The 20,525-nt window shown below is 62.7% G+C and overlaps 3 protein-coding genes across 15 annotated transcripts in view; 2 read left to right on the top strand and 1 right to left on the bottom strand.

Moving 5' to 3' along the window:
* Window positions 1-29: 29 nt before the first annotated feature.
* APBA3 (amyloid beta precursor protein binding family A member 3) lies at window positions 30-6,964 on the top strand. Its single transcript, XM_041465271.1, has 10 exons — window positions 30-1,154; window positions 1,591-1,630; window positions 2,026-2,171; window positions 2,312-2,398; window positions 2,925-3,083; window positions 3,427-3,606; window positions 3,799-4,011; window positions 4,970-5,089; window positions 5,805-5,945; window positions 6,040-6,964. The coding sequence occupies exons 1-10, from the start codon at window positions 102-104 to the stop codon at window positions 6,109-6,111; spliced, it is 2,211 nt and encodes a 736-aa protein (XP_041321205.1). The 5' UTR covers window positions 30-101; the 3' UTR covers window positions 6,112-6,964.
* On the bottom strand, window positions 5,096-18,535 carry TJP3 (tight junction protein 3). 4 transcript variants are annotated; one of them, XR_005954921.1, is made up of 22 exons: window positions 17,745-18,535; window positions 17,256-17,355; window positions 14,187-14,354; window positions 13,972-14,096; window positions 13,658-13,760; window positions 13,066-13,480; window positions 12,675-12,778; window positions 11,647-11,806; window positions 11,471-11,558; window positions 11,216-11,280; window positions 11,009-11,084; window positions 10,713-10,869; window positions 10,391-10,499; window positions 9,729-9,948; window positions 9,241-9,437; window positions 8,942-9,037; window positions 8,647-8,717; window positions 8,234-8,545; window positions 7,863-8,117; window positions 7,589-7,632; window positions 7,326-7,498; window positions 5,096-5,550 (listed from the first exon to the last, which is right to left on the bottom strand). XR_005954921.1 is itself a non-coding variant. In XM_041465267.1 (21 exons), the coding sequence occupies exons 1-21, from the start codon at window positions 17,936-17,938 to the stop codon at window positions 7,399-7,401; spliced, it is 3,159 nt and encodes a 1,052-aa protein (XP_041321201.1). In that variant the 5' UTR covers window positions 17,939-18,535; the 3' UTR covers window positions 7,055-7,398. The 4 variants fall into 4 exon arrangements, 3 of the variants coding, with proteins under 3 accessions (XP_041321201.1, XP_041321202.1, XP_041321204.1); XM_041465267.1 differs by lacking the exon at window positions 5,096-5,550 and having other exon boundaries at window positions 7,055-7,498; XM_041465268.1 differs by lacking the exons at window positions 5,096-5,550; window positions 17,256-17,355 and having other exon boundaries at window positions 7,055-7,498; window positions 17,745-17,846.
* Window positions 18,536-18,826: 291 nt separating this feature from the next.
* PIP5K1C (phosphatidylinositol-4-phosphate 5-kinase type 1 gamma) overlaps window positions 18,827-20,525 on the top strand; it is a 52,474-nt gene continuing 50,775 nt past the window's right edge. For 7 of the 10 annotated variants that reach the window (XR_005954927.1, XM_041465315.1, XM_041465314.1 and 4 more), the window contains exon 1: window positions 18,827-19,236. Coding sequence is in view for 9 of the 10 variants with exons in the window: in XM_041465315.1 (XP_041321249.1) it covers window positions 19,137-19,236 (100 nt within the window). In the remaining variant the exon portion in view is untranslated. The remainder of the gene's footprint in view (window positions 19,237-20,525) is intronic. The other 3 variants (XM_041465316.1, XM_041465320.1, XM_041465321.1) reach the window with 2 other exon arrangements.

Raw genomic sequence — 20,525 nt, 5'->3', positions numbered from 1 at the left:
CTGCGCACGGCGAACGGAAACGGCGGCGGGACCGTCCCGTCCCGGCCGGAGGCGCCGGTAGTGACCGAGTCGGCCCGGGCCCCTCCCGGGCCGCCGGCCCCATGGAGACCGGCACCACCATGGACTTCCAGGCGGCCGCGCTCTCTGCCCCCGGTGGCGGCAGCGATGAGAGCGCGGAGCCGCGGGCCATGGACACGGAGGACGGGCCGGACGCCCCTGGGCGCTGTGGGGGCGGTGGGCGGCCGGAGGAGCCCTCCCGTACCGCCCCGCAGCCCGACAGCGGCTCCGGGCCGGAGGGGCCGGGGCCCGCCGCAGCCCCGGAGCTCGCGGGAGGCGCGGGCGGACGGACCGAGCTGTGCCGGGGCTCGGGAAGGGCGATGGAAGCGGAGGCGGTGCCCGAGGTGCCGCAGGGCTCTGCCCGCTGGCAGCCCGGCGCCGGGAGCGCCCCTCGGGGCACGGGGCGCCCCCGGACCCCCAGCAGCGCCGAGCCCGCGGGCATGGAGCTGGATGAGAGCCCCGAGCCCCGCCCCGCACCGAGGGCCGAGTGGACCGAGGATGTGGAGGACGAGCCCTCGGAGATCCAAGGGCTGCTGGCTCAGCTTGAGACCCTCGACCCCAACCTCCGTGACTGCCCGTCCGTCCCAGAGCAGGGCTCGCCATCCGCCTCGGGCGCTGGTGCCCGGCGGGGCCGCGGGCAGTGCCCGGGCAGGTGCGGGCCGTGCCCGCTGCACGTGGCCACGGGCCGGGGCTTGGCGACGCGTCCCTGCTGCCCGCGGCACTCCGCCTGCGACCGGCCCTGCCACGGGCTGCTCTTCGCCGAGGCTGACCGGGAGGACTTGCTGAGCCTCCTGTGCTACGAGGGGGGGCTGCCCGAGGCTGGTGCCCCCTTGGCCCACTCCGATGTCCTGGCTGGGACCAACCTGGAGATGCTGCAAGCGCAGGAGGAACCAGCCACTGTGGAGAAGCCTGAAGGGCTGGGGAGGCCAGAGAGCTCAGAGGAGGAACCTTCTGGCAGCTGGTGTTACGGAGAGGGGCTTTGCGAGGACGATTCTGCCTGCGAGGGTGCTCGGGAAGGTTCCCCGGAGCCGGCGTGGGCAGCCTTGCCTTCCGCTCTGGTGCCCGGGATGGAGCAGCCACCTCAGGGTGCTGTGACCGTGAGTGCACTGTGCCTGCAGCCGGAGCCAGGACATTCCCCTTGGCTCTGATCCCTCCTGGGGCCTGGGATGGGGGCAAAGGAGAGCCGGGGATGACTTTGCTCAGGTCTTCCAGGGCCTTGCGCTGCAAGATTGCCCGGACAAGACCCTCGGTACTAGCTTTGGCCCTGGATGCATGCTTGTATGGCTGGCTGACTCACATGAGCCCTGGGGCAGAGGCTGGTGGGTCCCGACAGCCCCTCTGGTCCTGGGATCCTGTGCCATCTTCCCCTCCAGCCCCAGGGCCCTGTTCCTCCCTGTCCAACCCTGGGACCCTGTGCCATTCCCCCCATCCCCAGTGACACTGTGCCCTTGCTGTTCCACTGCTCCAGGGCCAGGCAGGCTGAATCCCTGAGGTCCCAGCCACAGCCTCACTTGCTCTCTCATTGCTTTGCAGAACAGGGAATCCCCATCATCCTGCCCAGCCTTCAAAGAGGGTGAGTTCTTGAGCAGCAAGAGCATCCAGGAGTCCTGCCCCACCTGCTCTGACCCTGAATGGGCATAGTCCAGGGTCCTCGATGGGGAGGGAACAGCAGCTCTGCACCCATCCAGAGTGGGTGCGCCAGGTCCACATGGCTTGTTTGAGCCTTTGCTGAGGAAATGGAGGTGTGTCAGGGATCAGGGAGGAGATATACTTGGGGAAAAGGGATGCCATGTGTTCCCAAGGGAAGGGGGAAGCATCCCTGGTCCCCGGTGATGCCAGGTGCCCATGTACCAAGCACTGAGCTGCTTCATTGTGTGTAGGAATGCAGATAATAAGGCAGCAGGAGTTGGTACCCCCAGTTTCAGAGGTGGGGGAGCAGCCTCTGCTCAGTCCCTCCCAACGCCTCAGTTCCAGGCCCTTGTGACCCAGAGGACTTGCTGGATGGTGTGATTTTTGGGGCCAAGTACCTGGGCTCCACGCAGCTGGCCTCAGAGAGGAATCCCCCGACCAGCGTCCGCATGGCACAGGCCCAGGAGGCCGTGGACAGGATCAAGGTGCAGGAGGGATGGTGGGGCATAGCTGCCCCGAGCCTACCCCCCTGTGGGTGTGGGGCGGCGCTCAGGATCTGCCTGAGGGCACTTGGCTGTGGGGCTGGGTCCCAGCAGGGTCCTGTGACCTCTCCATCGTTCTGCAGGCACCCGAGGGGGAGTCCCAGCCCATGACAGAGGTGGATCTGTTTGTCTCCACACAGAGGATCAAGGTGCTCACTGCTGACACTCAGGTGAGCAGGAGCAGCAGTAACCGTGTGGCTCTGTGGCTGCTTCAACATTCCTGTTTGGTCTCAGGATCTCAGCTTTGCTTCCACACCAGCAGGGTCTTGCCCAGTGATGGCCTATGGATGAGGACACATGTCTGGGAGGGGACATGTCACTTCATAGCCATCCTGTTCATGTCCTTGCCTCTCTGTGTGGCTGCACAAGGCTTCCCATGTGACCTTCACCCTTTGGAGCCTGGGGAACCCAGGCTTGAAATCTGGAGAGCTCTTTGCCTCAGGATTAGTTTCTGCATTATAGCAAGAGGGGAGAGCTGTCCCCTGGCAACACCCAGGGACACAAATGAGTCCTTGATGAAGGACCTGTTTGTACCTTTTGGCACAGACATGGTTTCTGCCCAGCGTGTGCTGGGCAGCTGTGCCACATCCCAGCACTGTAGCCAAACCCTTCTTGCTTGCAGTGCCAGCAGGCTTGTGGTGCCCATGTGGTCTGACAGCCCCGAGAGGGCTGAACTCTGCCTTTTCCCCCTGCCAGGAGGCCATGATGGACCACTCCCTCCAGACCATCTCCTACATTGCCGACATTGGCTCCCTCGTGGTGCTCATGGCGCGCCGGAAGCTGCTGCGGCGCTCGGAGGTGGCGGAGGAGAAGCGGCTCTACAAGATGATCTGCCACGTCTTCCACTCGCCTGATGTGAGGCAGCACACAGGTCCTTGGTGTGGGCGGGTGGCCCTGGGGACCCGAGTCCCATCCTGGAGTAATAATTGGGTGTTCTGGGCCGGGGCTGCAGCAGAGTCCCTTCCCTCCCCACTAGGGAGGGGCAGAAGCCCAGCCTGAGCATCTCTGTGCCACGCAGAGCCCCAGTGAGCAAAGTGGAGGGGGGGGTTGGCTCCACATGGGCCCCATTCTGGCAGGGAAGGAGCCAGGACACCCTGGAGCTCCGGAGGATGGTTCCTGTGCTGGGCACTGCAGGGTGCTGGGAGCTGTTGGCTCCAGCCCTGAGCCACAGGCAGGAACAGCCCTTGTGGTTCTCCAGGCCCAGGTCATCGCCCAGGCCATCGGGCAGGCGTTCGGCGTGGCCTACCAGCGCTTCCTGGAGGCCAACAGCATCGACCCCAGCGAGCTGAGCCCGCGCCAGTACGGCCGTGCCCTGGAGGACCAGGAGCAGTACAACACAGAGCTGACCCACTTCTCCAGGCAGGAGAACTGCAAGGATGTAAGAGCTGCTCCGAGGGGTGGGGACAATGTGGGGAACCCACTGGCACCTCTGTCATGCACTCTGTGGCTCCCTGTGCAGCTGAGCTGTTCCCTCCAAAACCAGACCCCATCCCAGGCACCTGTGGGCTGGGGCATGTGCTCCACGGCTCTGGTGGAAGTTGTGAGCATCACCCACCTGCTCTCCCCCCAGGTGTGCATCCAGAAGCAGAAGGGGGAGATCTTGGGCATCGCCATTGTGGAGTCGGGCTGGGGCTCCATCCTGCCCACCGTGGTCATCGCCAACCTGATGCACGGGGGCCCCGCGGAGCGGTCGGGCGAGCTGAGCATCGGGGACCGCCTCATGTCGGTCAACGGGACCAGCCTGGTGGGGCTGCCCCTGGGCACCTGCCAGAGCATCATCCGGGTGAGCCGGGGCAGGGTGACCTCCTGCCTCACCCCAAGGGGGAGATGGGAACTGGCCTGAGTGATCTGGGAGTGTCTGTGACACCAGGATTCCCTTGGGGCCCCCAGCTTTGGAGACAGGTGTGCAGAGGTCATACCTGTCCTGCAGGCTGTGGCAGTTCCTGCTCAGAGTGCTTGGAGGAAGGCAGGGACAAAGCTGGGGAGTGTATTTCATGTGGCTCCGCCTGAAAAGGAGGGTGGAGGAGGAGGCTGGCACCTGTCCTGAAGGGAACCTGTTGCATCATCTACCTCTCAGTGGGATGGGAAGGAGCTGGAAGCAAGGACAGCATAGCCTCAGGGTCAGGGATGTCTTGGGCTGGGTTTGTAAGTTCTTGTCCCTGGATTTCTATTTGCAGTATCCCTTTGTGTGCCTCAGTTTCCCCATTGTTTTCCCCAGAAAACAAGGCTAATCCTCAGCCCTCACATGAGCAATGCAGGTGTTGGACAGTGGGGTGCTGCTGCCTATTACCTGTTCCCAACAAACCTCTCCTGTAGGAAAGTAGGTTGGGTTAACATTTAGGCAACACAGTCAAATCCACACACAACACTCACCACAGCTGGCTCAGCAAGGGAGGCTAGAAAGGCTCCTTTGTGCAAGGTTTTATTTCAGTGAAGTATATCACATGTGGCTGAAAGGCACCTGGCAGGAGAGAGAGCAACCATGTGGCGCAGGCAGATTAAGAAGGGGAAGGGGTGGGGGGCAGAGATAAGGGCAGGGCAAAGGGGATTGGTCTCCAGGGGAGGGGGGCAGCCACCAGTGGTACCAAGCCAGTGAGGGGACAGGGAAAGGGGAAACCAGGGGAAGTTGCAAACCAGAAGTCCATGTGGGAGTTTGTCTTTTCGCCCAGGAGGACTGCATCGCCCCTCAACCAGTCTGAATAGCTCTCCAAAATCTGACCTTGCCCCATCCCACCTTCCAGGACCTGAAACACCAGACCGAGGTGACACTGAACATTGTGCACTGTCCCCCTGTCACCACGGCTGTCATCCGACGCCCCGACTCCAAGTACCAGCTGGGCTTCTGTGTTGAGAATGGTGTGGTGAGTGCCCATGGGATGGGAGCTGGGCCAGGGTCTGCTGAGGGACAGGCAGAGCCAGCTGTGTCCAGGGACCAGCACCCAGCTCCCACACTGCATGTGCCTGCCCAGCCGAGGGGCCACAGGGCTCTGCTGTGTGCAGCTAAAAAGCTCCTCACAGCCTTTCTGCAGCACTGGTGGTTGTATCCCTCTTCCTGGTGCTCTGTAGCTGTTTGCTTTCAGGGTGGTGGCTTCTTCCTGGCTTTTTGGGCATGACCTCAGTGACAGTTGTTCCTGTCCCCTGTGCCCGAGCTACTCCCTGCCCTGGGCTCACCTGTGGCTGTGTTGGGAAGGCAGAGAGGGGAATTCCTGGGCTCAGTGGGAGCTGGTGGGTGAGTGGCATGGCCACCTTGCACACCAGCTGGTGCTTCCCCTAGGACTGGAGTTGTGGGTCTCTCCTGTTGCTCAATCTCTGCAGCCCCAGCCTGAGGAGAGCAGATGGCTTCAGTGAGTCAGCCAAGGGACAAAATCCTGGGGGCTGCCCTGGCCCCAGCTCAGCACATCACTCTGGTGGCAGCAATGCACAGGAGCATCCCTGCCCTCACTGCCCAGGGGCTGGAGGAGGTGTGCCCCCCAGGCAGAGCTCTGGCCAAGAGCCTGCGGGGCTGTGAGGGTTTGGAGCAGTGGTGGCAGGGCTGGGCTGTGCACAGCCCTGCTCTCACAGCACTTCCCCTCCCAGATCTGCAGCCTGATGCGCGGGGGCATCGCGGAGCGGGGTGGCATCCGCGTGGGGCACCGCATCATCGAGATCAACGGGCAGAGCGTGGTGGCCACGCCACACGAGAAGATCATCCAGATCCTCACCGAGGCGGTCAGCGAGGTGAGCTGAGCCCCCACGGAGCCGCTGGGCTCAGAGCTGTGCACAGCACCCTCCAGCCCGGGCTGGGCTCTCTAATCTGTGCCTCCCTGCCTAGGTGCACATCAAGACCATGCCAGCCTCCACGTACCGTCTGCTGACAGGGCAGGAGCAGCCCCTCTTCCTCTGAGTCACCGTGCCTGGGGCAGGCAGGAGCGAGCCCGGGGCTGCAGGGGCAGGACTGGCTCTGCCTTCCGCCCCAGCCCTGCAGCAGAGCCCTCAGCAGGGCCTAAGACTGCACCTCTTTTGTTTTACTCAGGACACAATGGGACACTGGGGGCTGATACCCAGTGCGTGAGTAGCATCAAGGCCTGTGGTGCCACGCTTTGGGCACCTCTCCCACTCCAATTACCTCTCCCCACCTCACAGTGCCTGCACAGTGCCTGTCCTGCTGCTGCACAGGGTCCCTCACCTTGGCCTTGTGCTAGTGGGAGGAGAGAGGGCCCTATGTGAAAGTTCTCCCCATCTAGTCATTGACTGTTGTACTTTTACACTCACCAACAGTGCCTTTCTCAAGGTGGGGATGGTGCTGGAAGCACAGCTCAACTCCAGAGCTCAGCCAGCACAGCCCCAGAGTAGCACTGACCCCACACAGCCATGTGTGGGTGCACACTGGCACCCCTGAGGGATACCCAGCAACTTGGCCTTAAGGGCAGAAGCACTCTTGGCACCTCCTCTACTCCCATGGCTTGGCCAGAGGCCTGTTGGGGTGCAAACTCTCCGTTAGACACATTGCACCAAGCTGGGAACCGGCCTCAGCTTTTCCCTGGTGCTGCCTTGTATTGCTCTGCATGAACAGCCCAGCCCAGTGCCACAGCCCTTGGAGCAGCAGAAGGGAACATGGCATTGCCCAGCCCCACAGCCCAGGAGTTTGGGGCTGTGAGCCTTTTTGTGAACAGCTCTGGGCTCCCAGGGCCGCAGCAGTGCTGACCTGGCTGTGCCTGTGTGCTTGGTTGCTCTAAAAATAAAAATTTTGGGAAATATGGGAGGCTGCATTTGAGGAGCTGTAGGGGGACCGCAGCAGAGGAGGCTCAGCTCTGGGCAGCACATCCCAGGCCTGCAGTGGTGCCAGGCCCCAATGTCCCCCTGCGATGCCTCATTGTATACAGGGCCACTGGCCAGGGAGGTGCTTGGGTCCCAGCAGGGACCACCTTGCTGCACAGTGTCCCCTGTATGCTGCCACCCAGCACCCCCAGAAACAGCCCATCCTGATCCAAACATCCCTTTTATTCCAATAGCAGTGGCTGTGGCCAAAAGTGAAGGAGGCACGTGGTAGTGCAGGCACTTGGTGATGCAGGGTGTAGCAGGATTGGGACCAGCCCAGCCTGGCCACAGGGGCACCACCTGAGCTGTCAGCTGCATCCAGTTGTGCAGGGCTGTGGGAGAGCTGGCCTGGAGGGACAGGCCAGCTGTGCCACTACACATCTGTGGCTGGGCCCCACTCGTAGCCTTCATCCTGGTCCGAGTCATCCCTGGCCCGTGTGAACCTCTTCCTCACCGCCTCGTGCTCGTATTCCCTGGGAGACAGAAGGGTGGTGATGGCTCTGTGTGACAGGACTGTCCCCAGCCCTAGGCAGCTGCCATCCCCACCCTGGGGCACAGGGTACCTGATGCTGTCATAGCGCCTGCCCTGTGGTGGCCGTTCAGACACCTGGGGAAGAAGAGGTGGGAGGGGTCAGGGGCAGGGCAGGGGCTGTGCCTCAGCCTGGGGCATTTGCCCCTGAAGACCCAGAGCTGGGCATAGACATACAGCTGGACCCTGCAGCAGCCAGAGGTGACAACCTGCCTGTGCCATGAGAATGGGAGTTACGCTCCAGAGCTAGGCAATGTGCCACCCTCTTCTGCCCCACCAGGCTCTTGTACCAGTCTGGGACAACGCACCTGTTCACTGGGGGCCAGCTCTGTTGGCTCTGAGGAGTCCAGGCCCTGGCTTGGGGCCAGCTGTGCTGGCTCAGAGGAACGGGCCAGCCCAGGCTGGTCATAGGCATCCTCTGCCTCGCCGTCAGTGTAGGCGCCCACCTCCCCATCTGTGTCGTCGTAGTCGCTGTTGGCGCGGCTGTCACATGTCAGGTAGCCTGAGGCCACTGTGCTCGGTGGGTTCAGCAGGTCCAGACTGTCCTCGGCGGCTACATCTGCCTGAGGAGTGGGGATGACGGAGACCTCAGCCATGGGCGACCGTGTGAAGCCCCATCACCTGCCTGGCTGCAGCCCCAGGAGGCCAAGCCTTGCCACAGAGAGCCTATGCCCTGTACCTGCTCTGCTGTTGTCCACACTGGCTGGCTTTGCTGTGTCCTTACGATGTCCTGGATCTGCTCGTACCATGCATTGCCACTGCCACTGAGGCTGATGGTGGCTGTGAAGAGGTGGCTGCAATACTTCTTCATCTTGTTGGCCTGGGCATAGAGGCGCCGGGAGCTCTTCCTGGAGTCGGGCGCCAGCCACTGCCGCATGGCCTTGATGCCCTGGCGGCTCTCGGGCTCGCAGAACACCACCACGGGGTAGTACTGCACGTAGTTGAGGCGCTCTACAGCTGAGGGCGTGATGTCCAGCAAAGCGTGCTTGTTCTGGGGCAGGGCACAGCCATCAGCCCTGCTGGGAGCAGGGATGAGGGCCATGGGCTTTCCACAGGCCCCAGATGGCTCCAAGGACATGGGAAAGATCTCACCTTTTCTGCAATCTGCCGCACCGAGTCCAGCTTGATGACCTTGGATGATGCCCCATCTCGGGGCACACTTGCTGCAGGACACAGAGATGGGGCATGAGAGAGGCTGCACCTCTGACAGCCCCAGGCTGGGCATGGCCATGCCCAGCCCCAGGGCTGTGTTCCTCAGGGAGAGGAGAGGAAAGGGCGAATTAGCCCAGGAAGGTGTTGGGGTGTCATAGGGAGGGAACCAAGGTAAAGAACTCTCACAGGGTCTGGCTGCTGGATATCATTTTCTCCCCAGTGTGGGGGCACTTACGGGCAATTTCAAACAGCTCGGGCAGCTCCCTGCTCAGCTTCTGCACAGCGATGTCTGCGATGGGGCCCAGGATCACCACTGGCCGCTTGAAGCTGGCTGTGGGAGGACAGAGGTGCTCAGGGTGGCTGGGGGCAAGGGCAGAGCTCCCAGCACCCTGAGCACCCAGCCCCACTCCTCATGGTGCCCACAGGCCCTCAAGTTGCCCTGCTCCTCACAGGAGAGGAGGGCCATCAGCATCCATAGCAGGGCAGCCCCGGGAGCAATGTCCCCAAGGCAGGTCAGGCTGTCCTGGTGCCCACCTTCCTTGAGAACCACCCTTTCATAGGGTGGGTAGCGCCCCTGTTTTGTGAGGGCAGACAGGTCCTCCCGGCTCTTCCGCAGCATCTTCTTGGCTCCCCGCAAGCCCCGCAGCTTCCAAAATTCAGCCCTTGCCCCGGAGGGGTTGGCACCAGATGTGGCTTTTAGCACCGACTCCAGGCTGGCAATCTGCTCGGCCCTGGGAGAGGAGAGGGCTCAGGACCTGCAGCCTCTGGGTTTGAGGAGCAGGTCAGGAGGAGCTGGTATCCCTGCTCAGTGGCACAGGCAGGTGAGGCTGTGGGACTTGGGACAACTTGACTGTCAGCTGCCTCACCATGCTGAGAAGGGATTTCACCAGCTTCCGATTCCCACCACTGTCCCACCAGCCCTTGCCCTGCCTCTCACTGAGCCCACCATCCACATCCCCGGCTCTCTTGGGAACCTTCTCTGGCTCTGCTTGTCTAGGGGCTGTTCCTGGCTCCATCCTTACCTGCTCTGGTTGGGGATGATGCCCTTTTCCTGCTCCTGCAGGTCCCTGCCCATGCGCACAGCCAGCCAGCTCCCCAGCCTGCCCCGGTACATGGTGTCCAGCACGTGGAACACATCCCCACGGGCAAAGCTGAGCCCTGACGGCGTATCCTTCTCAAAGTCAAAGTGTGTCCGGATGTAGAACGAGTCACCCACATTGGACGACACCATCTTCCTGTAAACTGAAGCCCAGGGCAAGAGAGACCATCAGGGGAGGAGATGGCTGAGGAAGAAGATGATGGAGAGATTTGGGAAGGCACTAGGCTGGCTGGGAGGCTCCACAGTAGCCCTTGCTGCTAAGGAGGGTATGAGGGACACCTTTTCCTCCCATGGCACTCTCAGACATGCTGGGGACAGTAGGATCTGACTCGCCAGTACATACTGGCCTCTCCAGGCTGAGCCATAGTCCCAGAAAGCCCCTGTGCTCCAGGAACCTGAGGCACAAACAGGGCTGGGATGGTCTGGTTCCCTCCTATCAGCACTCAGGAGGAGGAGGAAGAGGGGAAGAAGGACCACCATGCAGGGACAGGAAGAACCATGGCAAGTCCAGCAGGTCTGATGCTTGCCCAGAAGAGACAGAGGATGGAGAGGCATGAGCCCAGGATGAGCCTGGTCACCACTCACTGTCCTGCTTGCTCTGGATCCACAGTGTGACCTCCTCGCCTGGGGGCAGGGCCATGAGATATTCCACAGCCTCCTCACGGGTCACGTTCTGGAAACTGGTGTCATTCACCTGCCACAGAAAAGCATTTGGACATGGTCCTGCCAGCAGGACAGAGGGCATGGGCACCAGCAGGGGACTCAGGGACAGCAGTGCCCAGGGCAGAGTGGGAGAGGGAAATGGTCCCTGTCAACCTGGAGGTGATACCCTGGGGGATATTGGACCTAAAAGAGCTGGGGCCAGTCTAGGTGCAGCAGCATATGGAGCATTTTCAGCCTTGGGTACCTGCAGGATCTGGTCACCTTCCCGAACACCCTGGCTGTCAGCTAGGCTCCCCTCCTGCACACTCGACACGAAGATGCCCACATCGTTCCCACCTGTCAGCCGCAGCCCCACACTCTTGGCCTTCACAAACTGCACGACCCTGGCGTTGGTGCTGTACCTGCCACAGGGAAGTACAGTCAGACCAGTGGTGACATGCAAGAACAGGACAGGGAGGTGCTGACTTTGTCACCCCAACCCTGTGACACAGCAGCTCCTCATGTCCCCCAGCCGTTCTCCCCTGCCTCTTGCAGACATACCCATCCTTGTGGGCAGCTCGGGCAGTGAGGCTGGTATGGGAGCTGTGCCCATCCTGCTCCATGGCTTCCAGAAGGTCTGCAGGAAGGAGAGCTGGTCTAGGAGCAGCAGTGGCTGTGCCGAGGCACAGAGAGCCCTGGCATGGCTCTGCCAGGGCTTTAGGCAGTGGAGATGCACGAGAGCCTGAAGCCCCCCCAGTGCCCGCTCACCTGGGCCCTGAGCATCAGCTACAGTCACCTTGGTCACAGGCTCCCTGTCTGATCGTCTCCTCTCCCTGGAACAAGGTCAAGCAGGATTTAGGCAGGGCATGTGGGCAGTGGAGACAGCAGAGCAAGCTAGGCATGGCAGTACCACCTCCAGGGATATTGGCTTAGGAATGGAGAACCAGAATCCCCGGACAGGTGGAGAACACAGAAGAATCTGCAAGGGGACAGAGGGGCTCATAGGGACAGTGTGGGTCTTACGGTGATTTTGTCCTGGCAGCAGCTGGAGATCGTGGGGAGGCCTCTGGAGATGGCGGATGGGACAGCTCAGAGTCGATGTCTGAGATATCTGCAGCCACAGGAAGGGAGATGCAGCAGTGGCCATGCAGCCCCTGTGCTGTGTAACTGACCCTGGCCCCGCCACTGTGTCCCCTCACCGTCCATCCGGGAGCTGTCGCTCTGGCTGTCAACGTCAGGGATGTTGACCAGGAACTGCCGGTGGTCACGGAGGATGAGCAGGGTCAGGATCCCCTCTGTCTGCTCAATGAGCTGCTGGGTTTCAGCCAAGGACATGTCCTGGCTGGCTACCCCATTGATCTGGAGGAGCATAGTGGGAGGCCTTAGGGCACCTGCTTCTGGGAAAGTCACCCCCAAGAGCACCCCACAGGGATAGGATACTCTGACTGCCATCTTCCTGGTCCCTTCCCAGCTCCTCCAGGCCAGCCCCAGCTCCTGCAGCTTCACCTATTCTGTGTCTCTGTTCCTGGCTGCTTCCCAGTGTGACCTCATTTTGTACAGAGGAAACATTAGCATGGTTTGTTAACACCCACTTCCACCTGCCTGGAGTTCTGCCCACAGGCAGGATTGCATGGACCCCTCAGACACCTGAACCTCAGCTTTTCTTTGCCCTGGGCCCAGCACTGTCCTTCCATGCCCTGGCCTGGTGCAGGGAGTCAGGCCCCAAGCAGGCCCTAGGGCTGAGATCTTCCTGAGTGGTAGCTGCTTTTCCCAACAGACTGTGGGATGTAATCCCTTCTGTTTCCTCCAGAGTCACTTTGGCACCAGATCCCAGCAGCCACAGGTCTGCCTGGACCAGGTGTGCAAACAAAGGGTCTCCCTCCCTTCTATTTCTTCCTCCCCAAATACTTTAAGCATTGTTTTACCTGACAAACACCTGTGACTGTCATCCAGTGGGGACACGGACACCCAGTGGGGGACCACCCAGTGGGGGGCCAGTGTGGTGGACACGACCCCACTGTGCCAGCAGGACATACCAGCAGCCCTGGCAGCAGGGAGCTGGTCCCTGGGACAGCCAGGGGGGCTGGGGCAGGGAGTGGGCACAGGCAGAACTGCCTGCAGCACGGCTGTGGCTGGGCCCTGGCAGTGACACCAGCCAGGGACGAGCCCTCCAAAGAGGGGCAAATGAGACTCCCAGTGAGTGCCCTGCACCCTGGGGCCCCCTTACCTTCAGGATGAGGTCTCCTTCCTGCAAGGAGTTGCCCTTGGCCGCCAGCCCACTCTCCACTATGTGCTTGATGAAAAGCTGACTCCCCAGCTTCAGGCCATACTCTGCACCAGAGAGAGCCACGATGGTAGCAGAGTCAGGCAGATGCAAGACCCCCTCCAGGTCCCCGCTTGGCACCATCCCCACAAGCCCCAGCTCCCCTTGGGGTACTGGCAAGCCACAAAGCTCTGTAGCCCCCAGCTGAGGGCAGGAAGTTTAGTGCACCCAGCATGGCATGCACTGTCCCCTTCCTGCAGCCAGGCCCACCCAACTATCATCTCCTCCCTGGGGGAAGGCACGGCCAGAAATCAGGCAACAAGACCCAGGGACAGCAGGAGCAGGAGGGCCTCACCCTCATTCTGCTTCTGCTTCACCAGGACCGATGTGATGGGCTTCATTGGCACATCCTGGCACGGCAGCCGCTTGAAGCCTGACACCAGGGCCAGCCCGTTGGTGTCCCCGTCCTGGCCAAAGGAACAATGTCGGCCCTGGCCTCTCCGGTCTGAGCTACTCTGCATCCAGCGGCTGCTGTCCTGGCTCCGCCTCCGGCTCCGTGACACCAGCTTGTGGTGGCGACGGTCATCGTGCTGGTGACCAGAGCTCCTGTCGCTGGATGAGTCCCCATCGTAGCCCTGGCTGTGATCCAGGTCATCCCGGGAGCGGTGCAGCCTGTACTCCTCATCTGAGTCGTAGTGCCGGGGCACAGCAGGGGACCCAGGGCTGCTCTTGCTCACAGGGAGGTGAATCTTCTTCGGTCTTTTCAGTGTCTGCAGGTGCAAAGTGAGCAGAAGAGGATGGTGGCTACAGCTGTGTCTGCCAGGAGATGTCCCTGCAGCAATTCCCAAGCCCCAAACCCTGGGCACATGCAGACAGGGGATCTGGGATGGGGGCAGACACCAGCGTGAGCATGACGCCAGCTCCACCCCACCACAGAGCACACTCACAATGTTGGCGATCTTGCCACAGGTTTTAAGTGCCTGGATGGCGACAGAGGATGGGACATTCTCCATGGAAATGCCATTCACCATCACAATGTGATCCTTCTTCCTGCGAGGGAAAATGTAGCTGAGACACTGTCCCAGGCACAGCTCCCAGCCCAGGGAGCTGGTGGGGTGGTGAGGTGCACCCCAAGCGATCCTATTCCAGCCAGGCAGGGCAACAGTGCTGCTGGCCCTGTCCCAGCAGGAGTGATTCTCCATCCTTCCCATCCATGCTGGCAGAGAGCACCCCTTCTGGCCCCATGTCCCTGTGCACTCACTGGAGCTGACCCATTGCTGGTCCCCCAGACACCACATCTGAAACAAACACCGCTGTGTCCCCGGTTGTCCTGTTGGGACGGTCACGGCCTCCAGAGACAGCAAATCCAAAGCCCCGGTGAGGGTCCTGGTGGGTGTGGGCAGAAGGGGGTCAGGCAGAGTTGACCCCACAGACCCCGTCCCCTCCCACAGTGGGGCCACCCCAGGAGACACTCACCTTGCTCAGTGTCACCGTGTGCTGCTCCCAGATCACCATCTCCTCCATGGTGGGCACCCACCAGCACAAGCTGGGGATAGTCACGGTGGCAGCCGGACGGCTGGGGGGCTCTGACCGGCTCCGGCTCCTCTTCGCAGTCGCTGGCCCCTTCCTCAATCCAACATCAGGCTGCAACAAAGAGCAGCAGCAAAACTGAGCCATAAGCACCAGGGACTGTGAGGCTGCAGGGGACAGAGCGCCACGGGCCGGGACACTGGGACTGGCAGCTGTGGCACACCCCAGTTAACCCTGCATTGCTCTGAACCCAGAGCAGCCTCTGTGCACCATGAAATCACCCCATGAGGATCCATCTCCATCCCCTCACACATGGGTCCATGGAAGGGGAGGTTTTACACAGGGCAAGAACAGGACTCATCTCCATGGCTGGAACCCGCTGTCCATGCCTTGTGGTCTGACTCCCCTCTGTCCTTCTGAAGCTGGCAGGCCTTGGGGTGCTCCTCTGGATGGTGTTTTAGTGCCTGTCCACCCACTCTGGGCTTTGGCAGCTCAGCCAGCTGGTTTGATAGCACCACTGCCCTAGTTTCACTATTTGGTTTCTCTGGTTTTTCCCAAATCCAATGTTTTCCACCCAAGGCAGACAAGCCTGACTGACAGAATAACATCCCTCTGAGGCTGAAACTTCTGGGATGGGCCCAGGGATCTCCACCAGCTCCTGGTTCCCTGTAGGTAATGTCAGCATGAACCCAGAAACACATGGGTTCCCAAGATGGTGGAAGACAGCAGGACCAGAGCCTGCCACCAGTTCCCGAGGGCTGGGATAGGCCACTTTGATCAGGGCTTCACAGAATCACAAAATCATCAAGGCAGGAAGAGGCCTTCAAGATCATCAAAACCAACTGTCACTCCAACACCACCATAATCACCCCTAAACCATGTTCCCAAGTGCCTCATCCAGATGCCTCTTGAATGCCTCCAGGGATGATGATGCCAGCACCTCTCTGGACAATTTATTCCTTTGCCTCACCACTCTTTCAGTGAAAAAAAATTATCTAGTATCTAATCTGAACCTCTGTTGGTACAATTTGAGGCCATTTCCTCAGGTCCTGACACTTGGCAGAAGAGGCTGATCCCCACCTCACTATAATCTCATTTTGGGAGAGCAATGAGGTCCCCTGAGCACCCTTCTCCAAACTGCACACCCTCAGTTCCCATGGCACCACACGGCCATGGTGTCTGAGGGCTCTGGAGTGGCTCTGTGGGGGCTGTGCTCATTCCCAACAGCCCCCGACACAGCTCAGCCACCCTCAGCCCTGCCAGGGATGCCCACACTGGTGCCACAGGGAGCTCAGATATCCACAGGCCTTTTGGGAATTGGCCACGGGGCAGCTTTGGTGGGACAGAGACACCTCATGGGCAATGCCGGGGTGATGCTACATCAGGGATCTGGCAGTGGGCAACAAGCCCTGGCACAAGGACATCCCATGGGCAGCCCCAGCTGGAGCAGTGCTGAGGCAAATGAGACCAGCCTGAGCCCCTGAAAAGAGACCCAGCTCACTGCAGCCCCAGGGAGGGCTGGGGGAGGCCTGGGGTAATCATTCACCCGACAGGCAGGCTGCAGCCCCGGGTGTGGAGGGCAGAGTCCCCTCTGCGTCACCAGCTGCCGAAACCAGCCTGAGTGCCTCCCTGCCACCCAGGGACACGTGGGACCAGGGGGTAGCTGGGGCTGGGCAGGACCCCAGTGTGGCAGCACCCACTATCCTGGCACTGGAAAAGTTCATAATGAACAGGAACTCCCAGAGTGGCATTGGGGTGGTTTCAGCTGTGTCACCAGTGTTGTTTGTGGCCCCTGGACACCTACAGGTGACACAGTGTGAGCTATAGGTCCAAGACAGACCAACCTGGAGCAGGCAGATCATCCCCCTCCTTAGGGTGGTGACATCTGCTGTGCCAGAGGCACCCCTGATGCCACCCAATACAGCCCCTCACTGTCCCCAGCTGGCTCCCACTACTGTCCCACCGCCGTGTTGCCAAAAACTGGCCACAAACTTGCGTTCCACTGCTGCCCGTTGCTCTCTCCAGGCAGTGGCTGGAGCAGCATGGGTATGGCAGCAGCTCCAGCGGCACAGGCAGTGTGCTTACGGTGCCACCAAGCCCTGTCCCTGTCCCCAGTCTCCCCTCAAGACCTGGCGCAGGGCCTGCACCAGCCAAAGGCCGAGGCTGGCAGCAGGAGGAGCCGGCTGAGCCGGTTTCCGACAGAAACCAGCCCGCACCTGGAATGGCCCTGCAGGGAGAGGCAGTATCTGGGCAGAGCTGACCACGGCCCAGCCCGACACACCCAGCACCGGACACCGGCAGCACTGGGAGCCCCACACCGCCCCACACATCTACCGTGCCAGCACTTCCCAGGGGTTTGAAGCCAAACAAAGCCAAGCTGTGCTGGGGCAGCTCAAGCCACGGCCAGGTCCCCAGTTCAGGGCTGTGCCTGGCCCCGGGTGACGCCACCAACAACGCCTGCCATGGGGACAGCAACGAGTTGGGGGATCCTTTATCGGAAAGTGACACACACAGTCCACCCCAGCCATGCACACAGCCAACCCCACCACCCATAATGCTTCCCAACCCCTCTCCCCTGATAAAGCTCCTCATCCTGAGGACCTCAGAGCCTTCCTGAGATCAGCGAGGTACCTGCTCCCAGCCAGTGCTGCAAAACCACTGGTCCCTTGTCTGGTCCTGGCACTGAGGTCCCGGACACCCCCAGAGGCTGCTCTATCCCAACCCCACCCAAAGAGCGATGGACTGCTCCCGACCCCTGCTCTGGGGAAAGGTCTGGGAAGGGCTGCCCCGGACCGAGTGTAAACCGGCAGCAGAGAGGCACGTCCTCCAGCCCTGGGGCATGGAGCTCCGATCCTCCGGGATATCTCCCTGCTATGGGGCAGAACTCCAGCAGGGTCTCTAGGTCCTGGATCCAGCCAGGGAGAGACAAAGCATGGCCAGTTCCCCAGGTGAAAGCACGGCTGAAAGCCAGAAAGTAGGGCTGACAGATCCCGGGGGACAGAATTAGGCACTCACCGAGCCTGGGATCCGACCAGGAAGGAGCTGAGCTCCCGGGCTGGTGGCAGTGGTGTCACTCCAGGGTGCCTTGCGTAACCCTTTGTGGCCCAGACTCTGCCTGCAGCGGGGAAGGAGCAGGAAGGGGGTTCCGGGGGCAGCTTCCCGGGCACAGCAGGTCTCCCGGAGGGCTGTCCCTGCTGTCCTCCACCATGACGGTGCCTCAGCCACCTGCACTCATCGCATGTCCCAGCGCTGCACCGGGACAGGCTCACAGGATGCTGGTGGTGGCGGACCCTGCAGACAGGCGTTCCTCTGCCCCAATACTTGTCCTGTCCAAGGAAGCGGTGGGACTCTGCCCCAGCCTCCCAAGCCCTCCCAGCGTTACCCATTGTCCCAAGAGGGCACAGACACGGGGGCCAGCCTTGGGATCCCTGTCCTGAGAGGTGTGGGGGAATCTGGTGATGTTTGTTGTCCCCTCTCCTCCCGTTCCCTTGCCCCTGTCCGCACCTGAGGACCATGCCCCCGTCATCCCTCGTCCCGCGGGGCCGCTTTCCGGCGGTGACAGCGACCAGGTCCACGCCGCGCTTCTCCGCCTCCCGCCGGGGCCGGTACCGCTCCCAGCCCAGCGCCGAAGCGGCGTGGGGGGACCAGTTTCTGCGGAAGCCCCCGGCCCGCAGCCGCCAGCCCGGAGCCGGAGCCATGCCGCCGCCTGCCCCTCCGCTCGCTCCTCGGCACCGGCTGCTCCCGCCCGAGTCCCGCGGGGAGGCTGCAGCGGCTCCCGCCGCTCTGCAGGACCAGCCACAGTCGGGAGCCCCTCTGGCGGGGGCCGGCGCCGCCGAGCAGCCTCATTAGTGCCGGTGGCCCCAGCGTTGCCTCCCAGCAGCAGCTACCCATCCGGGACACGCGTGGCCCCGGGGCTCCGAGAACCGGCGGGGCCGGCCCGGGCTGACCCGCGCCCCGGGGCTGGCTCGGGCCGGGCGGCGCCACTAGATGGTGCCGCGGGGCCGGGAGGAGCCGGGTCCCGCTTGGGCTGGGAATCGGCGGCGCTGAACGGCGCGGGGGCCGCGCAGGGAGGAGAGAGCGTGTCCGGGTCCCGGTACACGGCAGGCCCGGTCGAGCCCGGCGGGTTGTGCTGCTACAAGGAGGTCTCGGAGCCGACTGAAGTGGGGGCTAGGGGGGCGCAGGGAGGGTAGGCAGCGCCCGGCACCGGGAAGGCTCCTGGAGGGCCCCGGTCCGTCCGGGGCAGCGCGACGGGAACCGAGCGGCGACGGGACGGGAGGCGCGGGCTCTGCCGTGCAGGGCCAGCCACGCCCCCAACGAAGCCCCACCCCTCTGCCGGAGCCACGCCCCCGACGAAGCCCCACCCCTCTGCCGGAGCCACGCCCCCGCTATCATGGGCACCCACAGGTCACGCCCCCCGGTGCCATGGCGACCGGCAGACACCCCGCCCCCGAGAGCCCCGCCTCCACTGCCATAGCAACTGGCAGGCAGGCCCCGCCCCCCGCGGAGCCCTGCCCCGGTGCCATGGTGACCGTAGGCCCCGCCCCCCGACCCTGTGGTGTTTCCCCCTCCACCGGAGGTGCCGCGGCCGCCGCACCGTGAGGGATCGGCGGGAGTTGCTGCGGCCTCCCTTGTCCCTCCCCGCCCCCGTCGAATGCCACAGCCCGCCGGTTATCGCGACAGCCCTCCGCCGCATCGCAATTAACTCCGGCGGAAAAGCCCCGCTGTGCTTCCGGCACTGTTCGGGGCGTGTCTGGCCGCGGCGCCACCCGCGTTCTATGGTCCGCGGCGCTCCCAGGGTCCCCCGCGCCGCGGCCGGTACCCGGGAGGAGCGCGGCGGCGGGCGCTGGCCTGTCCGGGGCCTGTCTTGCCCCGGGGCTGCGCCTGCCCGCGGCCGCCATGGAACTGGAGGTGCCTGAGGAAGCGGAGGGCTCGGCCGCGGCGGGTGCCGGTGCCATCAGTCCGGAGGCCGGCGTGGGGGGACCGGACGCGTCAGGAGGTAACGCGCCGCGAGCACCGGGGGCCGCCCCTGTCTGTCCCCCACCCGGCCGCGCCCCGGCGTGTCCCCGTGTCCCGCCGGCTCGCAGTGGTTCGGCCCAGCCGTAACCCCGGCCGGGCCCCCCCGCGGGGCGCTCGAAGTGGTTCGGAGCCCCCCCCCCCCGGGGTGCCCCCCCCCCCCCCCGACACCGCGTGGTCCCGTCCAACTGCTGCTTCCCTTCTCCCCCGGGCCCGGGATGGTTCCGCCCCCGGCAGGGACACCGGGGGACACCGGGACGGGGCTGCCCCGGCTCTGTCCTCGGGAGTCTCGGAGCTGCGAGGGGCAGCGGAGACTCCCGGACCACCGTGCGAGGCACAGGCCGCCCACCTCCGGCACTACTCCCAGCCCCGGAACCGGCCCCGGCTGGGCCTTGGAAGGCCGTGGCGGGGCCGTCCCGTCCCCTCTCGGGGGTTGCTACCCGGAGATCACGGGGTCGGGGGGGCCAGGCAGACCCTGGCAGCGGGGCGGGGGGCTTTGTCGCCGGCCGGGGTCCCTCCTGCCGGAGGGGGCCCGTTTGTCAGGACCCAGAGCCAGCCGAGCCCAGCAGCGGCATTAGCAGAAGGTTTGGGGTTCCTAAGTGGCAGGATGGATCCGTGGGGCTGTGCCTGGCACCTACCCCCGCCTCCACCACTGCCTAATTATTTCTAGTTCATTAGCAGCCTCAGGATTGCTGGCTGAGCCGTGCTCGTGATGTTCAGCCCTGCTTCTGCTGCCGGGCTGACACGTTCCTGCGCAGGCCCGACTCAGAGCTCCGGGCACCTGCCGGAGTCCGGGGTGCTCAGAGGGTTTGGCTGTGCGATGACAGCGATCTCCGTGGCGTCAGGCCTTTAAATGAGCATCATTAGATCTTCTGAGAACCTGAGCTAATTACAGTGGAAGCCATGCTCCTGTCGCAGATGTCATCTGCCCTGCTGGGGCTGTGGGTGTAGTGTGTAACTTTGGGTAAGGTGCCAAGGTTTGGGCTGGGGGAAGCTGTCCCCACCCGTCCTGCTGTGGTTCCTCGGTGCTGCAAAGAAATGCAGGGGCTGGCAGCCTGCAGCCTGCCTTCTCAATGCTGCTTGCTGTGCTCCCACACACCCTTGGACCTCTTTTTGGGAGTGTTCTCCAGCATGGGCAGGGGTGGCAGGTGATGCCAAAGGAGTGAGAGAGAACCTCTTGCTGATCAGTCACAGAACAGTTTGGTCTGGAAGGGACCTTAAAGCCCATCTTGTTCCACCCTTCTGCATGGGGAGGGACACCAATGAACAATT

This window comes from Pyrgilauda ruficollis, unplaced genomic scaffold, assembly GCF_017590135.1.
Source record: "Pyrgilauda ruficollis isolate IOZ18807 unplaced genomic scaffold, ASM1759013v1 scaffold188, whole genome shotgun sequence".
NCBI lineage: Eukaryota > Metazoa > Chordata > Aves > Passeriformes > Passeridae > Pyrgilauda > Pyrgilauda ruficollis.
Note: the sequence above shows the minus strand (reverse complement) of the source record. Positions and strands in the feature narration are given on the sequence as shown.

What these genes read in the sequence shown, in the direction of transcription:
- APBA3 (XM_041465271.1), top strand. Translation starts at nt 102, where the DNA reads ATGGAGACCGGCACCACCATGGACTTCCAGGCGGCCGCGCTCTCTGCC. An exon ending in ACGTCTTCCACTCGCCTGAT is followed by an intron (nt 3,084 to 3,426) that starts GTGAGGCAGCAC and finishes GTGGTTCTCCAG; the next exon opens with GCCCAGGTCATCGCCCAGGC. An exon ending in CCTGCCAGAGCATCATCCGG is followed by an intron (nt 4,012 to 4,969) that starts GTGAGCCGGGGC and finishes CCCACCTTCCAG; the next exon opens with GACCTGAAACACCAGACCGA.
- TJP3 (XM_041465267.1), bottom strand. Translation starts at nt 17,938, where the DNA reads ATGGCTCCGGCTCCGGGCTGGCGGCTGCGGGCCGGGGGCTTCCGCAGA. An exon ending in GTGGCAAGATCGCCAACATT is followed by an intron (nt 13,481 to 13,657) that starts GTGAGTGTGCTC and finishes TTGCACCTGCAG; the next exon opens with ACACTGAAAAGACCGAAGAA. An exon ending in AAGGAGACCTCATCCTGAAG is followed by an intron (nt 11,807 to 12,674) that starts GTAAGGGGGCCC and finishes ATGCTCCTCCAG; the next exon opens with ATCAATGGGGTAGCCAGCCA.